Source organism: Strix uralensis, chromosome 27, assembly GCF_047716275.1.
Source record: "Strix uralensis isolate ZFMK-TIS-50842 chromosome 27, bStrUra1, whole genome shotgun sequence".
Classification (NCBI taxonomy): domain Eukaryota; kingdom Metazoa; phylum Chordata; class Aves; order Strigiformes; family Strigidae; genus Strix; species Strix uralensis.
The window spans coordinates 3558927-3581909 of record NC_133998.1 but is presented as its reverse complement, the minus strand read 5'-3'; the positions used below and the strand labels follow the sequence as shown (position 1 = coordinate 3581909).

The following is a 22983-nucleotide window of genomic DNA, read 5'->3' as shown; positions in this document are numbered from 1 at the left end:
CGTCTTATCGTTAGCCTGAGACCAATTTCGGCCAAGACACGGTGCCCTGGAAGGAAGCCCAAGAAGCCACCAGGGTTTTGCCTCTGGCTCATTCCCATTTGGAAAGTTTTGAAAGGCCGTAGCTATCTGGCTGCTCTGTGCTCTTCCTGCTGATCCAAGCACTGCCCAGGGCTGGCAGCACAGCCGCCTGCCTGACCTCTTGCACAGCTGTCTAATTCAAAGCAGCCCCTTGGCAACTCATCCCAACACGCGCTTATCACCTCCCTCTCCCTGGGAGACTGTGAACCCTCTTCTTCTGTGACCAAGGAGCTGGAGGGCAGAGGAGGGAAACAAGCAAGAGGATGCAATTGGTCACGCTCTTCATTCCCATCAAAGCAGGGAGTAAAGCCAAACTCTGTGTGTGCATCCCCAGCAATGCAGTTCCCACAGGGTGCCAGGAATCAACCATTTGATTCAATACACAGTCCTCAGGGATGCTTGCTCAACAGTAACTCGTGGGGCTTTAGGGAGAAGAAAAGACACAGAGCACCCCTCTCCCCCTGTGCCCAAGCTCACGTCCCACCCACAGACACTAACGCAGAGGTAGGCTCTTGCCTGCACTTACCCCCAGCCAGGCCATGCTCTCCTGCGCTTACTCACAACCAGCTCTCACACACATGGGTGTAACGCGCTAACTCTCCAGCGCACCCTCCGCAGTGCCAAGTCTCTCGTGGCACACGCTCCCACGGGCACACAGACACACGCACACGCCATTAAAAGCAGCTGAAAGAAAGAGCTGAGAGTGACATTAAGAAAGAGGGAGAGTGACACTGGTAAGGCTGCACCTCGATTACTGTGGGTTCAGTTTTGGGCCCCTCACTACAAGGAGGACATTGAATGACTCGAGCGTGTCCAGAGAAGGGCAACGGAGCTGGTGCAGGGTCTGGAGCACAGGTCTGATGGGGAGCGGCTGAGGGAACTGGGGGAGTTTAGTCTGGAGAAGAGGAGGCTGAGGGGAGACCTCATGGCCCTCTACAACTCCCTGAAAGGAGGGTGCAGAGAGGGGGGAGGAGTCTCTTTAATCAAGTAATAAGTGATAGGACAAGAGGGAATGGCCTCAAGCTGTGCCAGGGAAGGTTTAGACTAGATATTAGGAAGCATTTCTTCACAGAACGGGTAGTCAGCGTTGGAATGGGCTGCCCAGGGACGTGGTGGAGTCCCCATCCCTGGAGGTGTTCAAGAGTCGGGTTGACCCAGCGCTGAGGGATCTGGTGTAGTTGGGATCTGTCAGTGCTGGGTTAACAGTTGGACTGGATGATCTTCAAGGTCCCTTCCAACCTGGATGATTCTGTGATTCTGTGTGATTAAAAGTGTCTGTCTACAATCTGGTACACGGGATGCACATACCTCTGCCATCAGCTGTTATTCCGATGCCGCTGCTGCAGAGTGCCTGGAATTCAGCTGCGTAGAGAGCACAACAGAGCCATTAGCTTTTCTAGACAGTTCACGCGCAGTGACATTAATTCTGAGTAACGCTGGATTTATTGTTTGTTTGTTAGAATGTCAGCTGTGGGCTTCCAAGCAGTGTCTGTTTATACTTATGCAACGTGTATTTTAGAGCTGATACTCGCAGTTAGTCCAACACTGTGAGAATCCCTGCAATGAGATCAGCATTGGATCTGTGGATCCAGCCTGAGTTTGTTGACTGCATGGCATCCCTTTTCCCCTCACCTATGGCTTTCCCATGTCACTGCCAAGCTGCCTGGGCCATCGAGTGATTGAAGGAGCTGGGACTGTTTAGTGTGAGGAGGAGAAGGCTGAGGGGAGACCTCATCACTCTCTACAGCTCCCTGAAAGGACGTTGTAGAGAGGTTGGTGCTGGTCTCTTCTCACAGGGAATTAGTGACAGAACAAGAGGGAACGGCTTTAAACTGCAACAGGGGAGGTTCAGACTGGACATGAGGAAAAAAATTTTTCACATAAAGAGTGGTCAGAGAGTGGAATAGGCTGCCCAGGGAGGGGGTGGAGTCACCATCCCTGGGTGTGTTTAAGGGTCGTTTGGATGAGATGTTGGGGGATGTGGGGTAGGGGAGAACTTTGTAGAGTCGGGCTGAGGGTTGGACTCGATGATCCCAAGGATCTTTTCCAACCTGAATGATTCTGGGATTCTGTGATCTCAGGGAGGTGTCAGGGACCCAGAATGTCTCTGAGCACCTTCCTGGCTTTTCACAAACTCAAATGGAAGAGGAGCTCACCGGAGTTTTTGGCTGGACAGGGTTGGCAGGGCTCTCCGAAGCCGTGGTCTGGGTTAGCACAGCAGCACTCAGACTTGGTGACCGCTCCTGGAAAGGGACGAGCACACGTGCCCTTTTTAATGCCTCCGTAACATGTGCTACGCATGTGGGTGTCCACGCAGACCCGTCCGTCCACCCCGATAGCCAAGCCCCCGAGGCACTCGCAGCGGAAGGAGCCCTCTGTGTTAATGCACCAGCCATTCATGCAGATTCCTGGTGTCTCGCACTCGTCGATGTCTGAAAGAGGAAGAACAAACTGGCCGTTACCGACCCACAGGCAGCAGGACACACAGACAGGGGTTTTGGACTATTTTGCAGGGAGACTTGGAGACTAAGAGGGAGCCAGAGGTGCAGTTTAGAGCATCACATCCCCTGCATGCTCTGCTGGCTGTCCCTGATGGTTCAAGGGAAGGAACAGGGATCTGGGCTCTTCAGTCTCCTGAGAGCCAACCCCTGCTCAGAGTAGCAGGGGCTGGTCTCAGCTCTGTTAATGGGGCAGTGGCCCAGAGATTCACCCCATGTCACAGCAGCATATCGAAGAAATGCTATGCTCTCCTCCTCCGCCTCCATTCTCCACTCTGACTTCACATCCTAACCTTCCTGGCTTTGGGAGGTGGCACACAAACTGCAGTGGAACGTGTTGGGAAAGGGCTGGGAAAGCTGTGGAGATGACTGTTGCCAGCCCACATTGGCCATGCAAAGCTTCACAGCCCTGCTTAACCTCCTTCAGAAAGAGGATTTAAACTCCAGTTTGTGATGAAGTAATGGAGGTGCAAGAATGTTTCCACATTTTCCCTTGTGCCTATTCTGCTGTGAGGGGGGTAATTTCGGTGGCAGAGCAGGAGATGCCTGGCAACAGCCTTGGTTTTTCTCAGCTCCCCTTGGCCTCAGACACATTGCAAGTCTCCAGGACATGGACAGCAGGATGGGAAGAGGGCAGAGACCAAGTTTGGGGACCTACGCACCGACACAGTACCGCCCATTGGGAGCCAGCACAAAACCAGGCTTGCAGATACATTTGAAGCTGCCATCCTCATTGATACACATCCCATTGAGGCACATGTTGGTCGTGGCACATTCATCGTGATCTGGAGAGGACAAACAGAAAACATGAGCTGAGCCTAAGAGCCGCAGCAAGACTCTTCTGTGCTCAAAAACTCTCTGTCCCCCATCTCATGGTCAAATTGCTTCTTACAGCAGTGGGTGCTAATCCTCAAGGCAGATCTCCCACTGCTTCTCCTGGTGAGAGCTGTCCTGCTGTGTCCCTGCCACTCTCAGTACCCTGGTCAGCCAGTGCAGCTCCCAGCAGGACTCAGACACTGGCTGCTGGAGAATGTCCTACTTCCAGACCCTGCCCTGCTCATGCTCCTGGACCCAAAAACCTTCAGGAGGACTCCAGGAGCACTAGCACACTTATAAAAACACCTTCCTATTTCAGTCCTCCCATTTTAAGATGCACTCTGCCCTAGAGATGAAGGGAGCACAGCACAGATTAAAGTAACCACCAACCCCCAGGGAGTACATAGTCTCAGCTGAGTCCCACCCTCCCCAGGCACATCAGGAAATAGCTTACCAACACAGTTCTTGCCATCAGGGGTGATTTCAAAGCCAGCATTGCAAATACACTGGAAGCTGCCATCAGTGTTCACACAGCGGCCGTTCCTACACATCACTCCGTTCATGATACACTCATCAATATCTGGCAGGGAAATAAACATTAGAAAGTAGCAGCAGGTGAAGTGAGAAGCAGTTCCAGCTTAATACACGCCATGAGAAACCCAGACAAGTGCTCTCAGACACTCAGAGTGTGCCCTGCTGCAGGAACAAGTTCTTTCCCTCTGTACAAACTACAGGAGATGGAAGAGATGTGGAAAAAGCTTTCTGCATGCTCTGGAAGCAGCACAACATTTGTGAGGTTAGAGTTCAGGGATCTCAGACCCTCCATGATGTCTTTGTCAATCTCCAGCCCCAGGGCCCCCTTTGCAACTCAAATTCTCCTAGGGCTGTTCAAGTCCACAGTAGACAGCAAAATCCCTCAGACCAACAGCCACGGACTCAGGCCTGCCACATAGATGTGGTCCAAGTGCCTCAGCAAAATGAATTCCAGGACAGAAGTTGGGGTACAATGGGACTGATGTACGGCAGCAGGGGAGGTGCCGTGTTGCACATCAAGAATGTGATGTCCGCTCGCTCTGGGAGACAGGCCACTGAATGCCTCCGAGTAAAGATGAAAGAAAGGAAAGGGGACTATCTCAGATGGGGTGTTGTTACTGACCCTTTGTCAAGAGTTGGGGAAGACAGAACTATTTTATCAGCAAATTACAGAAAACCATTAGTCTGGCCCCAGAAGCAATGGACAATCCAGGCACTTTTCAGACTTCTCTTAATGTGGAGAAGTTAGCTTGAGAGCAGCCTGGCAGAAAAAGGTCTGAATCACAGATGAAATGGGGTGGCCCTGCACAGAAGGAAACCTCCTTTTGGGCTATATCAACAGAAGAGCTGTGCGTAAGCCACATGGGACCGTTTCTTGTCCTATCAGCTAGAGAGGTCACAGCTGAAAAATGACATCCAATTTTGGCACCACACATGAGAAAAGATAAAGACCAAATGGAGGAAGTTGGGAAGATAAAAACAAGGACAATGAGAAGCTTAGAAACATTATCAATGAGAGGAGATTGAGAGACTTACATTTGTTTAGTCTAGGAGGGAAATGACAGGGGGGTTACAAGTTGTAGTCCCCCAACATGTAAAAAATGTAAAGGATACAGCGATGAACCAATATGCATGGCCAGAAAGAGAACCACAAAAAGAATTCAGTTTACAAGATTTAGTTTGAAAATTAGGAAAGCCTTTCACATTGTCAGGCAGTTGGGGGATCCTTTGGAAACCCCTTCATCAGAAGCCACTCGACAGAAAAATAAAAAAATCAAAGGTCGGGCACTGATAGGGAAATCTGCGTTTGCTTCTTGCTCACATGGAACATTACCTTCCCATCATTCTTTCTTAGCAGTCCTTCATCTAGAGCACCATCTTGCTGCAAGACACTAACAGAACAACTTTGCTAGAAATCACAATCCCTACATTGATACAAACATCCTCAAAATCCTATCTTTTGTCAAAAGAAAATGTTGTCACCTTTAAATAGAGTTCTGCTCTTGAAAAGGACTCTGTAAGTTCCTTGATTGCCGCTAGTGGATTTTAAGGTAGATAAAGGTAGAGGAAATTTCTCCTAGACAGATTCCAGGACACTACTGGCAGCTCAACTAAGTCATTCTGAAATCCCATCACACACCTGGCTGGGAGGTGGGTTGGTGCTGGGGACTCCTCACTCTGTGTCCCCTTTACAACCATTTTCCTTTGGTACGTAGGTCTCCGATAACCCTGCTGGCACTCTTGCAGCACAGAAAGGGAGAGACAGAAAATACTGACCGATGCAAGCCTGCTTTGTGGGGGTGCTCTGGAAGCCTTCGTGGCACTTGCAGTGGTAGGAGCCAGGTGTGTTCACGCAGTCGCCATGCACGCAGGGGCTGCTGGAGCACTCATCCACATCTGCAGGAAGAAAAGCCTAAACCTGTGAGTCACCATTATACCCAGCTAGCTACCGGGACAGGTGACAAAAGAGGCTTCCTGTGAGCTTCTGAGCCCATCCTTCCACCTCCAGTGCTCAGTGTCCCGACAGCATGGCCAGCAAGGTCCCTCAGGATGGCATCTCCTCCCTCAAGTGAATCAACTGCACCACTCAGCTTGGTGTCAGCTGCAAACCTGCTGAGGGTGCACTCGATCCCACTATCTCTGTCACTGGTGAAGATATTAAATAGTATTGGTCCCAGTATGGACCCTTGAGGAACACCACTTGTTACTGGTTTCTACTTGGACATTGAGCCATTGACTGTAACTCTCTGGACACAATCCTCCAGCCAATTCCTTATCCATCCAACAGTCCATCCACCAAACCTGTATCACTCCAATTTAGAGGTAAGAATGTTCTGGGGAACTGTATCAAAAGCCTTATAGAAGTCCACAGAGGTGACATCCGTAACTCTTCTCTTTTCCACTGATGCAGTCACTCTATCATCAAAGGCCACTAGATTAGTCAGGCACAATTTGCCCTTGGTGAAGCCATGTTGGCTGTCTCTAATCACCTACATCTTCCATTAGGAAGGCTGTTCTTTGCAGATGCAGTGGGTGGATACCATTTCCTTTCAGCAGGAGAGTCTCCTTATAGTTCCAGAAAAAATAGCCCACTTGCTTATAAAATGATAATTCTTCTGAAAGATGCCATCCTTCTAATTCCTTGGAGACCTCAACCTTCCGAGTAGGCATGACAGTCACCAGCTAGCTGGGGTGACTGTCGGGGCTGCAGCCTAAGCCTGGGGGGTAAGCAGGGCAGGCAGCAGCCCAGTAACTGGCAGAGCACGCTGCCCTTCCTGCTGCTCCCTGATCACTGGTGCTGGTTGTATGGGGCTTCGCACTCCGTGAACTGGCCACGGGGACCACCCGCACTGCCCTGGTGCTGGGGCTCTGTCCGAGCAGTGACAAGCAGCTAAGCCAATGGCAATGTTGTGGCTACCAGAAGAGAGTTGTCACCCTGGGTACTCCTTGAGGGGCAGACATACCCTTTCCATCACGCTGCCTTGTTACCTGACACAAGCCCTCTATCTCCAGCCTCTTGTGGGGAGCTCTGACTGGGCCAGGGGCTGTTGGGGCAGCAGCTGGAGCTGCTGTTAGGAGCAGGCATGGGGCACAGCTGGAACTGACCCTGTGTGTCAAGCTGAGCCTACTCACCAATGCACTCTCCACGCACATCCTGCTTGTACCCCATGTTGCACTCGCAGCGGTAGCTGGATGGGGTGGGGATGCAGCGTCCATTCAGGCAGAGGTTAGTGAAATGCTTGCAGATGTCAATGGTCTGATTCAAAGTGGCAGTTCCTGGAAAGCACAGAGACAGCATCAAGTAGAGGATCACAGCTCCCTTGATTGTTCCCAGGAAGCAGGGTCGGTGCGTCCAAGCACCACGACAGATCTGTGATGGTCCTGGACAAGCATGGAGCTGCAGACACAAACTCAGCTGCCTCAGAAATCTCTGACATGCCCCTACCCCACTGACATGCACAAGATGGCAGAGCCTCTCAGAAGCAAGGTGGGGATCAATATTTATTGACATCCAGGGCATTTTCACAAACTCAGCCCTTAGCAAGGAGCTATATGGGGATGCATATGAGAGGGGTGTCCAAGGTGGTGGTAAAAACAGTTTTGGTTTGGGGAGGCAGAGACTGAGGCGGTGACGTGAAAGCTTCATTCCCATTTGGTAATTAGAAAGATATTCTGCACTGGAGCCAGCCTCGGCTGCCTTGCTCTGCCAGCAGACGCTGTTTGATCTGCTTCTGGGCTCAGCATCCTGCACAGCATTAGTGTCACATCCCATCACTCCCCCCGTGTCAAAATAAACCTTGTAGCTGGCTAAGAGCACAGGCGCTTTGCTCATGTGTGCACGGCTCAGAGAAGTGGGCCGGCACGCAGGCAGACACGCTGCCTGTGTTCTGAGACAGGCAGCCAAATTGGGTCAGCACAGTAAGAAAGTAATTTTAATTACCAATGCTTGAACTTCCTGGGCCCATTCCAGGCAGACCTGGGATCCCGCCTTGTCCATTTGCCCCATTTGGTCCGATGCCTCCAGGCCCGTTGAGTCCCGGCCCAACACCATTGGGCCCGAATCCAGGAATTCCTGGAAAGCTCCCAGGGAACCCTGGCACGACTGGGAGTCCTTCGATGCAAAGCCTGCGGTACTCATCTGAAACAAAACAGCTGCCTTAGTGCTTTTCCAAGAGTGCCTGAATCCCCCTCCTGCCTCTGCCAGAGTGCAGAGAACAGAGGGATGGAGACCGGCAGGCAGCAAAGAGGGTGGGTGCTGATGGGAACAGGGCAGATGGGTGAGGAGGGCTTTAACACCCTTCGCTCTGGAGCAGATGATGAGACACAGCTTGCCGGGGTGTTTGGTAACGGCTTCTCAGGGTGCGTGGGACAGCTGGCACCATGGGATCCCCTCATGCAGGAAAGGACAGGACTCAGGAGGGTGCCAGACACTGTAAAGCTCTGCCCTGCTCAGAGCTCGTGATGAGAGAGGCAGAGAGATAGATCTACAGTGCCGTGCCTCCGCAAGGCCTCCTGCTGCCTGGGCTCACCCTCGCTTAGCCCCAGGTTCAGTTATGGTGGGAGCCAAAGAGAGCTGAAGAGGAAAGGGATAAATTCTTGCCTTGGCTGAACTCATCTGGCTCAACTTCAGATGAGACCCAAGCAGGAGATCCAGCATCCCCATGTGACCTTTCTCTGGGTGTTATGTTGATGATTCTCCACATCAAGCCTGGGGTACCAGTAGGGCCATCAGAGCCACAGGTTGGCCCAGCAGCAGGTGGAGGCCCTTCGTGTTGCACTTACCAGACCCCCGGACAGGGCACATCTCTGGAGTCTGGCCAATGGCCCAGCAACGCCCCGAGTCACAGCAGCACTGCATCTTGGTGTACTGGCCAGGAAGGTCCCCGGCACAGCGGCCCCCGATCAGAGCAGAGAAACACGTCCCAATCCGCTGGTCTGCAGAGGGGGAGAGAAGGAGACACATTCACAACGTGTCATCACCATACTCTTGGTCAGGTCCTGAGTGCCCATTCCCAGTAGCATCTCTTCTGGCCGTCCAATGTCCCAGTCTGACCTCCTGTTCTGCCTCATCCTCCCAGATCATGAGGTTCTCCAGCACCTCCATCTGGAGCACATCAAGGCTGTAGGGCCAGGCCTCATTCCCCAGTATTAGATCTCACATTCCCCTTTAGGCTCTTAAATATTATAAACAGCCTGACCAAGAGCCAGAAACAGGCAGTAGGTGGGCAATCCCTCCTCATCGGATTCTCCATTGGGAGCTGCCTTCCTTGCCCTGCTTCCCCACGTTCCCAAAGAAAGGGCATTATTTAGAGGTCTCTCCCTTCTCTCACTAGAGTTTCTGCTCTGATGAGAGATGTCAGGGACAGGTTCCCCCACTGACCTAACACACCTGCTGGGAGAGGGAACAGGCTGAGGGAAGGTGGTCTGCAGGAGACCACAGCAAACAAACACTGACACTTCCACTACTGGACAGCCTGACCTGTCCCCTCAGTGGGGACAGATAAACTGTTCCAGACTAAATACATTATTCAACAAAATCGCATCCTTGGGCTGAGTTGTCCATTCTTCAGGTTCCTCCTCTGATGTTAGTATCTGTCTTGCTTATTTATATTATATTTGTGACCAAGAGTTGGCCATCAGTGCCAATGTAACAGTACAACAGGCCCTGAACTTGGCAACAGGGAGAGCAGTGTCTTCTCCTCTCCTGGGCTGTTAGACCCAGCATGATATATTTCCCTCTAACTTCTGCCACTAAAAACACTTCCCTGTGATAAAAAAAATGCAGCGTTGCCTGCTACTATTTTGAGGGTTCCCAGACAGCAAGTGGGCATTCCCCAGCCGTTCCTGCTCTAGGCTGAAGCCTTGGCTGCAACAGTCCTTCCCCTTGTTCTCCCTTGTTGCAGGACAGAGCTGGAAGACCAAGGTGGTTGGCCATTTCCTACACCACTTTGGTCAGGGTGGGGATCCAGGTACAACCCTTCCAGCGTTAGTCAGTGATCCCCGATGCTGACACATTGGGGATGTGGTCCTGCACATCTCAGGCCTGGCAAGGACCTGCCTCTCCTTCCCAGAACTGATTTAATGGCAAATGTCCCATGTCCCAGGATTCCCATGAGGAAGCATTCCCTGCCAGGTCCCAGTGGCCCCAGCATCTCTCGCTAAACAAATGGAGTTGTTCCCAATTCCACATCCCCCCAACCTGATCACTACCATTCCCAGTGGATGCCTGTTTTAGGTCACGGGTTAGTTCCCACAGCCCGGACTGAGCTGGGAGGAGAGCGAGCCCTGGATGGTGGTCAAAGTCCGTGAGCCTGGCCAAAGCCACAGACACCAAGCCTGGCACCGGTGTTTCGTGTGTGTGGCTTCTGGACAAGGCCCAGGAGACTGAGGGTCTTTCACATGTCTAGCAGGCTCTGTCTGGCACCAATTCCTGTAGGAAAACCTGGAATCTTCCACTCATTCATCTCCCGTCCTTGTTTCTCAAGTAAATTAATGAGGGGGAAAGTCTAGTCTGATTTGTCATCTGTGCCTCTAGACTGACATTAGCCAGCAGGCTGACACTTTCCTGAAATATAATTGAAATTAATTGCATGGAGCTGTTTGATCTGTGGGCTGTGGTTACATTTCTTCTCTAATCACAGCTCAGTGACTTGCAGAGGACAGTGACCCCATTTAAAGCCAGGGTGACTAAACCAGCAGGTCTTTTCTCAGATACATCCTTTCCGCCATGCACTGAGATCAGCATGAACTATTCCCTTTTAGGAAACTTTATCCCCAAAGAGACTTGCAGAGAGACTGCAGAGACTAGGAGAAGGGAAACTTGAGTGAGAGGATTGAATGTAACACTGGATTAGCTCCTAATCCTAACGAAGGGAAGTACCAGCCACATGGGTGTTTGGGTCATCCCGAGCCCTTGATCTCTGGCAAGAGTGCAAGAGCAATGCCCATATCTTTGCAGGCTTCAGCAGATGATGGAGTGTAGAAGAGGGCTGTGTTTCCACAGCACGTTGACAGGTTGATGGTACTTAGCATCAGGATGTAGCCCCTTCTTATTCCAGAAAGAAGCTGCTCTGTGAACAAGCCAGGGCAGGATAGTGGGTCCATTTGGAAAAGCTGCACCTCAAACTCTAGATGGGAGTTTAGCTAAGTGAGGGTTTAGAGCTGAGCTTAAGTGAACTTCTAGACCTGAGGGTGGGAGTTTGGAATAAACCCTTTGGGCATTAGAGAGGACAGATCCCACCCGGCTCCTTCTGTTCTTCTGTGGGGTGGTTGCTGTCCCAAAAGCTGTGATACACGGTGACAGCCAGCCAGTTAATGGGCAAGGGGTGATTCGGAGAACGCAGCCTCCTTCCCCACAGACAGACATGTGCTGACAAGTTTGACAAGGCAGGGAGGTCACAACAGTTTGTGTAACAGAGGGAATGGTCCAGCCCTTATTCATCTGCACAAATGTTTATTAAATTCAGCTGTTTTTGCTGCAGTCTGCAATAATCTCTCTCAGAAATGAAGGTCAGGATTAATTGAAAACTCATCTGGAGCTGCCTTGGGCAGAGAGAGGGTGGATGGAAAGAACAGTGGGTCCCTGCAGTCTCTCTGTGACCTCCAGCAGGACCACCCACACGCTGGAGGTACGAGCACAAAGCCCTCGTGGTTTTGTTCTGCCTTCCTCTGCAGCTGTTAAGGGAACAGGTTTGCACAATAACCTCACTAAATCAGATAATGCTGCCTGCGAGAAAGGAGGTAAAATTCCACACGAGATTAGACTGCGCACAGAGGTGGGGGGTAGAGCCACAGGTCTGTCAGGGATTCAGAGGGGCTGTGGATGCTTCACAAGGTCCATCCAGGTGTGGCAGAGCAGGAGATGGGTTTGGCCTGCTTATCATAATGGGACAGAAGACACTCCAAGCTGGACCTTCCTGCTGGGCTCTGATGGAGTCTGCACCCCTCCAGCTGGGCCATGACGTCCTGCTGTGTGTGTCCTGACGCCCAGGAGAAGCCCCACACCAGCAGCTGCACCCTCTGAGTGACTATCCAGCATGGCTAATCTCTACCTTCCCCTTCAGTGTGGACATCGTCTTCATGCTCTGCACAAGGTGTCTAAGATCCGTTGTGCATCTGCAAGGGATTTTGCAGTGTTCCTCCTGCTGAAAACCTGCTTTGTTTCTTTGGGCTGGGGGTTAGGGGCAGGGAGAGACTGGTGCTGCTTCCCAGGAGAGAACTTTAAAGGGTGAGTATTTCTCTCACTTTGTCTCTTGTTATGCCCAGAAACTGAGAAGATCAAGTGACCAAACCCAGACAAACTAGTGGTTGCAAAAGGCAGTTGGCTCTGACTACAAAGAACCTGAGGGCTATTAGCTCAGAAGGGAGCTGTAACACAGCAGCACGTAGCCAAAGGTCTCCCACCCAAGATGTCCAATGGTGCTTGGTTTGCAAGGGAGAAGGGTGCAAAAAGGAGCCTCATACTGTGGTGAGGACAGTCAGTCTGGACCAGTGATGCCACCATACGTTCCCTGTTTCTGGAAAACTGACCAGTTTCACAGAATCAGAATCACAGAATCATCCAGGTTGGAAAAGACCTTGAAGATCATCCAGTCCAACCATTAGCCTAACATTGACAGATCCCAACTACACCAGATCCCTCAGTGCTATGTCGACCCTACTCTTAAACACCTCCAGGGATGGGGACTCCACCACCTCCCTGGGCAGCTCATTCCAACGCCTGGCTACCCATTCTGCAAAGAAATGCTTCCTAAGAGCCAGTCTGACCCTGCCCTGGTGCAGCTTGAGGCCATTCCCTCTTGTCCTGGCGCTGGTTCCTTGGCTCAAGAGACTCATCCCCCTCTCTGCACCCTCCTTTCAGGGAGTTGTAGAGGGCCATGAGGTCTCCCCTCAGCCTCCTCTTCTCCAGACTAAACCCCCCCAGTTCCCTCAGCCGCTCCCCATCAGACCTGTGCTCCAGACCCTGCACCAGCTCCGTTGCCCTTCTCTGGACACGCTCGAGTCATTCAATGGCCTTTTTGGAGTGAGGGGCCCAAAACTGAACCCAGATATCGAGGTGTGGCCTCACCAGTGCCGAGCACAGGGGTCAGATCCCTCCCCTGTCCCTGCTGGCCACGCTATGGCTGATACAAGCCAGGATGCCATTGGCCTTCTTGGCCACCTGGGCACACTGCTGGCTCATGTTCAGCCGGCTGGCAATTTCATTCTTGTCTGGGTAAGAGTAGATGGTGGTGTCTGTCTCAGTGACGAGTCATGCAGAACAAAGGCACAAAGCATCCCTCTGTGCACAGCTCCCACCAAACTGCAGTACCCACCGCACACCTTGGCCACCAGCGCCTCGCTGGCTCACTGCAGGAGGGCTGCAGTGCAAACAGGGAAGCTCTGGGTGTTATTGCAGGACAGTTTCTTTGCTGGCAAATGCTATAATAAATTCACTCCTTCCCTGGCTGTTCTTTCTTTTCCAAATTCACCTCCCAGTTCAGCAGTTACAAGGTTGAGGTATAAATGCATCCCTGAAATGATCTGATAAAAAATGATTCTCTCTAGAGGGAAATGCTTTACAAAGGTGGACTGAATGACCCAGTTTGCACTCGAGGTTCCTGCACAGGTCCACACTATGGAGCAACTACGGAGCCTTTCTACACCCTCTGGTCCCTGCAGGTGTCCAGGCAGATCTCTGCTTGGCAGCATTGCCAGCTCCCTCGATGCCTTGGGAGCTGTTGGGGGGCTCTGCTCAGGTTCCTTTCCCAGCTCCTTATCAATCTGTTTTGAGCCTGTGATCCTCACACCACTTCCCTTTTGTCATTTCTTGCCCTCACAAATTTCCTTTTTCATTTGCTTTCCTCCACATATTTCCTTTTTCCTCTTGCTCTTTTCCTTTCCTGGATAATGGCCAAAGCAGGCAAAAAGGGTTCTCCAGGCAGGTAAACTCCTCAGTAACACCCTCCCAACCTTCTCTAAGCCCAGGATTTTGTAACGATAAGCAAGATCTGGTCCTACCCAGAACTTTAGGCAGCAAATCTGCCAACGTTGCCCAAGAAGAGATAAGACCCAAATCTCTCAGAGCTCTGCTGCACTATCAGGGAAAAAGAGCAAGGAAAGCAATGTGCAGGAGTGCTGACTTGCAACGAACAAGGGAACATCATGTGCATGTCTGGAAATGCATCTGAAAGGCCATTTTTCTCATTTGAAAATTATTCTTTTAAGCTGTTCTTGAAAAGCAACCCATCGTACTGAAAAGAAGAAAAAAAAATCACAGCCTGCTGGAGCAGATCCTTTTGCTGCCTGCAAAACACTGAGCCTGTCTTTTACAAGCATAAATGAATGAAACTGTTATGAACATGTGTGGAACTGGATTCTTTATGTCAAGCACAGGTGGTTGAATCATTCAATAAATGTTCATTTCAAGCTATGACGGACTTTCTCCAGCTACACTGCTGTTTGCATTTTACTGAGGAAGGCAGTGAAAGCAGCTAATGAGATTTGGGATCAACTCAAGCTCAGTGTCTTGCTGTTTCAGCTGCAAAAACTACAGGAGATTATTCAAATGTAATAAAAAGGTGTTTACTTTACTAAAAAGGGAGGGGAAAGGGATGGGAATATATCAAGCCTGCCACCATAAAGTCACCACATAGCCAGTGCTGGTGCCCCACGATATATGAGACACCACGGTCACTTCCAGTCTAAACATCTGGGAGGTGGCAATGTGACAAACTCTTCTGCTCTCTCCTGATGCTGTTCGTGCTTTAAGGGTGGCCACGTTATTTATTAATTTTCAATTCTACAAACCACTTATTTGATTTCTTTCATAGGACATAAATTGTGGGCCTAAACTACCAAAAACTCTCAAAAGGAACACTTAAACTCTCCCAAATGATAGAAGCAGGGTTTGCAACATATGGATCCTGGGGCAACAACACCCCGATAGTATCTGTGCGCTTTGCCAGAAAAAATATTGCCTGTCCCAAAATGTGACAGCACACTAGCAGCATATATTAGCTCAGGGAAATGGCTAGAGCATGATGTATTGAGTTCAGATGCAGTCATAGTCCACTGCAGCTAACTAAGCTCTGGACTATTTTTAAATTTGGGCTTTCTAATTTTATTTAGTTTTCATTTCTTGAAGCACTTGGTTTCAAGGAAAGTGAGGAAATGTCCGTATGACTCATCCAACAGCCGTCACACCCCTCCGGGCTTATGGCAGGGTCTGGGAAACAGGGAGGAAAAGAATTTCATTCTCATTAAAATCTATCAGATTCCCAAACAAGGTGACTCGTACGTTATACTTTACAACATTTTTCTTTCCGGAACTAGAACATGATTAATTTTTACTCCAGGTTCTGTGGATATAAAAGAATTGGGAAATTATTTTTTTCTGTATTAATTTCCAGGACTTTCAACAGAAGGCTGTACCTGACATTTTCCATTGCACTAACAATGATCTTTGCCTTTGCTGTAACGGTTCCTCTTTACAAATTCTTGCATCTTTGCCTTTCTAAAGGCGAATGAACTTTCTGAACAGTGAGACAAACCCTGGGATTCATTGTGACTAAAATAAGTGCCCCTGCTGAGAGCAAGTAAACAGAAAGCTGATCTATTTATCACAGAAACTGTTGTCTGTTACAAAGAGAAATGGACCATCAAATATTTACAAGGCTTGGAAAGGAATTTTGATCTGTTAAACATGCAAGATTTACTCCACGCTCTGTAGTCTGGAGGCAGGACAGCTCATCAGTCTGGGGAGAGCTTGGCTGGACTAATGCCAGTTCTGGGAAGTTTTGAAATACAGACACCTTGAGCCCAACTGGGACAGGTACGTCAGAGCCGGCGGTGCGGCACAGACTGGCCCCACCAAGCCCTTCATGCAGTCACAGAATCACAGAATCGTCTAGGTTGGAAAAGACCTTGAAGATCATCCAGTCCAACCATTGACCCAACACTGACAGTTCTCAACTACAGCATATCCCTAAGTGCTATGTCAACCTGACTCTTAAACACCTCCAGGGATGGGGACTCCACCACCTCCCTGGGCAGCCCATTCCAACGCCCAACAGCCCCTTCTGCAAAGAAATACTTCCTAAGAGCCAGTCTAAACCTTCCCTGGTGCAACTTTGAGGCCATTCCCTCTTGTCCTATCGCTTGTTACTTGGTTCAAGAGACTCATCCCCCCTCTCTGCACCCTCCTTTCAGACAGCTGTAGAGGGCCATGAGGTCTCCCCTCAGCCTCCTCTTCTCCAGACTAAACCCCCCCAGTTCCCTCAGCCGCTCCCCATCAGACCTGTGCTCCAGACCCTGCACCATCTCCGTTGCCCTTCTCTGGACATGCTCAAGTGATTCAATGTCCTTTTTGGAGTGAGGGGACCGGTCTGCAGGACAGGAGAGTGGGAGTCATTTTGTTGCTAGAAATCGGATACTGCGGGAGGTCGGTGGGCTACAAGGTAACGTGCAAGAGCTTACACAACAGCCTTGTCAACCTGCACGGGTGCACAGTAGGTGCCTGCAGTGCCCTGTGCTGTGCTTGGGCAGCATGCTGTTCTCTCCGCTGGGTGCAGGGGGGATCCAGACAACCAGCTCAGTGCAAATCAACTCCCTCCTGAAAAGCTGAGTTCAGTGAGATGAAGCCAATTGAGCCCACAGCCCTACTGACCACCAGCTTGGGGCAGTAGGGATTTATGAGCCATTACCTGTGGTCTAAGCAGGAAGGAGGAGGAGATTGTAAAAGTCATCTTTTATTTGCGCTGGTTATGCAAACACTCGGAGTAAACCTTCCCCCCTTCACCTCTGCAAAGCAAGCAGATGAAGGTGCAGCTGTGGGATGTTCCCCATCACTGGGTCCCTCTTTGCTCCAGGAAGGCTTGCAAGCCTTCCCTTGGACTTACACACTCCACAACCACACGCTGTGCCTGCAGTTCAGTTGTAGTGGGAGTACTGGTGTCTCTCCCTAGCTGACATGTAATGCGGGAGAAAAGGGGTAGCGCCTGGGATTCTCCTGCTAGCTGGTGCAGTTCTGTGAGCAGGAGCACAAGGATCCTCCCTCAAACAGACCGCTATCCCAGCCAGACACCTTCCACCCTAGTCCTCCTTCTAGCGTCCTCAGCAGCCCCTCGTCAAACACTTCAAGCACTGGGGCACCTGCAGTCCAAGTTACGGAGACAGGGAAAGCCCTGGTCTGCAACAGCATCAAAACCTGTGACCAGGACGGCCCATGGCACACGCAAGGACAGCCCATGGAAAAGAGCATTTTCCAGCTATTGCAGGAAAAATGTGCCCTTTGATGTGCAAATCTGGTGATCACCAGATAGTGATTTGCAAATCACCAGGTCTGGTTTTCAGAGTGTGATCTCTCCCCCCATATCTGTGGTCCTGAGATCTATTTAGCATCTTACCAATGCAGCGTGATCCGTCAGGGCTGGTCATGAAACCACGTGGACACGTGCACACGTAGCTGCCTGCTGTGTTGGTGCACTCGCCGCCATCACACACGCCAGAGATTGCACCACACTCATCCACGTCTAGAAAAGAACAAATCAACAGTGATTATATTTCCCTGCAAACCATCAACTTTCCTACCTGCAGTGTGGATCCAGGACCAGAGCTGGGATCACAGAGGGCAGTATCTGGTGTTACGGGTTGTCGTGGGATGCCTGAGACCATAAGTGACCTCCTGGCAGTAGATCAGTATGGAAAACAAGAGTCCCCAGGGAGTGACGCAGAGGTGCTTCATGGAGTCCTCTGCTTATCTCTACTGACAGTGCAGGACTTTGGGTAGGCTGAGCTAAAACGTGTAGCTCCCTGGAGTACAAAGGAAGCTTCAGGACAGAAATGTGTCTGTGGCTGGACAGCAGGTCCCTCCGTGTGTCTCGGAGGCCTCTCTGAAAGCAGAGATGCAACATCAGAGACAACACCATGTGTTTTAAAAAAGCACTGGGCTCATGCATTATTCACCAAATTTCTTCAATTTTAAGTACATTCAGGCATCTAAATCCAGCTGAAAGGCCTCTGTACTATCAGTCAGGCAAGGGGGGGTCTGGACATATCACTCTATGGGTTCGACTCCTCAATCAGCAGTTCTATTTTAGTGTGGGGTCATTTGCATAACAATGCCACAAGCATGCCATAGTTTGAACTATTTATCTCATCACGGGAAATATTAATGAGACAGAGATATACATTGAGTCCTTGGAGAGATCACACCTAATTATCCATGGCAATCAAAGAAACACCATCCATGTTAGCAAGCCCTGCCACACACTGCTTCTCCAGCAGCCCACTGCCACGTCTGTGACAACAGAACATACCAGTGAGGTGCATCTCTCTGGATTTAAGAGCATGGAAAATAAGGACATTGCAACAAGATTTTGTCAAAGCTCAACAGCTGGACTCAGACATCAGAGGGACCAAGCAGCCCTAGTGCACAGACATGTGGTAATAATCGTAGAAAGGTTACAAAAGTGCCAAAATTCAGAGACAATCATCCCAGTCATGTAGCTTCTGCCCTTTGAAGTCACAATGTGCTCTACAGGCATTTGTCTAGTGTGGAGCTACGGCAGACCCTCACCACAGGCTGGACATGGAGACTGGCCCCATTGCCAAGGATGCCTGGGTCTGGATCCGGAAACAAAGCATCTATATTGGAAATCTTGCTCAGAGTGAGATATTAATCCACGCTGGAAGAACTGAGTTGTAAAGATGAGACACTACAGGGTTCTCCAAACTTTCCAGGCCATTTCTATTACAACCTTGAGAAAATTCAACAAGTACCTGTACAGATGATACAGAGAGAGACAGCCTATAGCTTTTGTGTGCAGCTATCACCTGGGACCTGAAACTTGGAAAATCAAAGGGAACAGAGTGGCAAATCAGCTAGTTTGAAAAAGGCAGTCTGTTTTCAACAAATTTTGACCAAAATGTCAATATAATTAAATGTACAGGGCCCAGCCATGTTTGTGGGGCACTTGACTTGTCTGGGAGCAGGTTTGTAGATTTTTTTCTATTGCCAAAAGAAATCTGTTTCAGAAGCTGAGATGGAATTAGATCCAACCTCTAATTAATCCACCCAAAGAGGTTGGTTGGTGGTCGTGGTCCAGGTGGTGGCAAAAGACAGACGGAATATTTGCCCAATAGTTTTTACAGTGGCGGGAAAAAAAAAAAAAAAAGTGTGTTGGCAATTGGCAAAATAAATTATTTCTGCTAAGCAACTTTATTTATTGTATTTTAAATCTATCGTGCTGTTGTGAATGGATAAGGGGATTTTTATATGCAATTCAGATGCTGCCTGGGGCTGGCAGGAAAGTAATGAAAAGGAACTGGTCAAAGTCTGCTCCTTTGAGGGGATTTTTCTGATGTGAACAGCATAACAGCCTTGCACAGCCTGATGGCATTAGCATGTGTGGAGGTTAAGTTGCTGCAGGGCAAAGACTAATCTGAAAAAAAAAAAAAAAGGCAGAACAGCAAAGATCTCTCATCTGGGAGTGTGGATGGAGGATGTCCTTGGAAGAGCTCATCTAGCATACTTCAGTGGTGAAGGCAGCATACACACATGGGGAAGAGTTACCTGAACCCCATCAGGGCAAGGGAGGGACCAGAAGAAATCTGTGCTGGGAGCCCAGTGATGATGGATATGAGCCACAGTGACAGATCTGAGAAATCTCAAGACATTTCTGCAAGAAATGGGTGGGGGCTACGCAGAGGGGTGGTGACCTGTGTCCTTGTCCAGTGTGAAACTGAGAAAAATTTGAGTTAGGAGGGAAATGTCTGACTGCAATCTCACAGTGCCATGCAGTGGCTAGTGATGCTAGTGCAGCCCTGAAGATGTATGGGAGAAACGCTGAGCAGGAGCAGGTAGGTGATGGTACCTCTTAACTAGGATCATTCCTGGATGCCACAGCTCTGTGTGGTGCCAGCTCTTCCAAAAGAGTGTTAACAGAATGGAAGGGTTCAGAGTCTAGTGGGGACGATTCAAGGCCTGGAAAAACCCACCTGACATTAAAGGACTCAATTACATTTATCCAAGAAACTGTGAGAATGTGATGAGATCATAGAAAAGAGACACACGATGATTATGTTGAGAGCACAGTACTCTGCAGTCTCAAAAAGAGAAGATGAAAACTGAAGCTGAGACATTATAAATTCAGGCTGGAATGAATTGGACAGGTTTACACCAACGGTAAATAATCTTTGGCCTACGTACCCAGGGATAGGGCTAGTTCTCCAAGGCTCGGGATGGATTCAACTCACCTAAAAAGGATTCCCTAGCATAGGTACAAATCCAAGGGAGGGCAAGGGGGCATGAAATCTGGCTGCACAGAGGTGACTCTCAAGGACCAAGCATTGCCCTCGGTCTCTAGAAACATCCTCATAAACTTCATCCTTCTCTCTAAAATTCGAGAGCCTTCTGCCATTGCACCCCAGGTACTGCGACTCCACTACACCAGCCTTTGGCTGCAGGGTGGGACAGCCACGGACATCTGATGATGACAGTTAATTTGCATCACCCCAACGCCCCCACCTTGCTCTGAGGGAAAAGAGGTATAAGAGGTTCTACACTGTTAGACCTCTAGAGGAAAAGACTGCAGAAATGATCCGGACAGTGGTGCGTGTTGAGTTGTGGTCAGATGGGTTAGAGGGTTACAGAGCAAGCATCTCCTTCAGAGATTTTTCTAGATGCCATTTACACTCAGCAGAAAGAGATAATCTCATCCAGGCAGTAATTCATCACATCCGAATGGAAATGTCTAAACAGGGCAGAAGAGTTGTGCCCTAACAGTGATGATTTCTCCCTGCAAAGTGGGACAGAGTGAAATTCATCCCGCTCAGCTCAGTGACAGACACTGACAGTTATGTGTTTAAGTAAGATGAGCCAAGCTGCCTTTTGAAGTGAGGCATATGGTATGGACAGAGACCCCCCCATGGGTGCTTCGTGTGGCCAAAGAAATAATCTTCAATCTCTCCTCCTTGCTCACACAACCTGTTACAAACACAATTATCCTCTGTTTTACTTTGGCTGCGAATCTGAGACCTGAGGAATCAAGTGAAACCTTGATTTCAACATGCACAAAATTAAGCCCAAGTGCATAGGGCAGGTTATACGCTCATATATCAAGGGGGAAGATGCATTCCTGTTTGGCTTCTTAGGAACTCTAAAATTATGCTTTCAGCTAGTCAAAGATTTCACCCGCCTTTTGCAAGCAGCAGAGACATGGCCTCTGTCCTTGCAGTGCTCCTTCAGCTCTTTGATGCTCAGAGCCCCTCCAACAGACAGACATGACTTGAAACCTCGAAAGGCAGCAATGCAAATCTCCAGAAAACACTTCCCCCACCTGGGCCCCTGCAGCAAAAGAGATTTTATCACTACAGCCTACCCTGTCATTTAATTACAGGCCTGTGTTTGGTTACAATTTGCAGAACACTGGAAGGGAAAGAGCTTTACGAAGCAAAAGCTGGTTGTGCTATTAGAAATAACAGCTTAAAACTTCTGCATAGCTCTTCTGAAGTTTGTTGTATCAGAGATCTGGAGGCCAGCTGACAGGCAGGCATCTTATTAGATCAATACTTATGACATAGCATCAGTCATCCAAGAAAAAGTGTGTGTTTGTGGGGGCAGCAACTGCATTCCATTCTTAAGGAAAAACAGTTAATTCAAAAGGTTAAATCAAACTGCAACATTTTTTTTCCCTTGAAAATCCTAGCTCAGATGAGAGCAGTGCTAGAAACCCAAGAAGCAGAAAAAAAAAAAGCCAGAGTTTCCCAAGACTACTTGCACATCCTGTACTTTGAGAAACTGAGCTCTGGGCTTTGTTGTTATTTCAGTTCTTCCCCACCACATTTGCCTTCTTTATTTTCTCTTTGTAAAGTGTCTCATAGTTTTGATTCATTCAGAGCTGAAGTCCATGGAGAGCTTGACACAGTGGGATGGATATGTACACCTCTCATTAACACCCAGCTGCCAGCTCTGGGTAGGGAATTCTTCCAACTCCAACCTGGCTACTTCACGACTTTTCCAACTCTCTGTTAAAAATTAAAGCAATATTCTGTGCGCTCTGCTCTTCAGACAATGGCAGAATTCAATGCAAACGTTGATTTTGGATCTGGTCTCCAACTCGCTGGGTTGGAGTTGGCCTGATCATTAAGGCTGAAAATGCTGGAAGCCAAAGCCTACAGAGCTTCAGAAAGAGAGTTGCAGTCTGCAAAGCCCATCCAACACGGGTGCCCACAGACATGTTGAAACCCCAACCTTTCCATCTGCTAAAAAAACAGGACTTGATGGAGAAAACATCTCTGTGTCACGTAGCAGAGGTCATGCCTCATCAGCCCTCTCTCGTGCAGCGCACGGGACTCTCAGACCTTTCCTTCCAGAAAGCACAAAGAAACCACAGAGGAGAGTAATGGAACCCTCCAAACCACACCAAATCCATGGAAATGAGCTTTTAATGGAGCCAAACAATGAGCTCTTCTGTAGACATTTTGTAAGAAAATTGAAAACATGCTAATAAAATGGCTATCATGTTCCATTCGTGAGGAAAGTGGGCCAGCCTACCCACTCTGCTCATGGAAAATGCAGGAAAGCTCCCTCCAATTCAGAAACATGAATGAGACTCAACAGAGTAAAAAATAGACCCTTGTCTTCATTAGAAAATTCGGAATTTTGTGCGGTGGTGAAAAAAGACTAGCCCATGGGGGCATAAGTAGCATCTAACACGTCACCCTACGTGTACCCTAGAAAGGGGCGAGTAAAAAGAGGTGAGATTTGTATTTAAAGGACTTGTTCTCCCTTGGCAGAATCTGTCTCCTGGAGATGCTGAAGACAGGTCAAAAAGGATCCAGCCTGGATGGATGTGGACAGAGCTTGTTGCACAAAGCAGTGCCTTTCACTCCCTTGCCTGGTGTTTCTCCACGTAGTTTTTTGTACCTAGTATGTTATCATGCTGGAACAATTTTGGATGCAAGACACTTATTCCTTTTGGGGCATTGGAAAGCACCCTGGGTGAGGTACTGGCATTACATACTTCACTGATAACGGAGCTGGCTTAGCATTTTGTTATGCAGTAGAGGAAGGGCT

General features: G+C 49.3%; 1 protein-coding gene across 1 annotated transcript in view; it reads right to left on the bottom strand.

Moving 5' to 3' along the window:
* The window catches only part of LOC141935416 (fibrillin-2-like), a 113662-nt gene that overhangs the window by 35776 nt on the left and 54903 nt on the right, over positions 1–22983 (bottom strand). The window contains exons 8-16 of the mRNA XM_074851564.1: positions 17312–17437; positions 8709–8861; positions 7867–8064; positions 7059–7202; positions 5703–5822; positions 3847–3972; positions 3239–3361; positions 2235–2510; positions 1387–1440 (exon numbers count right to left, since the gene is read on the bottom strand). Of these exons, the coding sequence (XP_074707665.1) occupies positions 1387–1440; positions 2235–2510; positions 3239–3361; positions 3847–3972; positions 5703–5822; positions 7059–7202; positions 7867–8064; positions 8709–8861; positions 17312–17437 (1320 nt within the window). The remainder of the gene's footprint in view (positions 1–1386; positions 1441–2234; positions 2511–3238; positions 3362–3846; positions 3973–5702; positions 5823–7058; positions 7203–7866; positions 8065–8708; positions 8862–17311; positions 17438–22983) is intronic.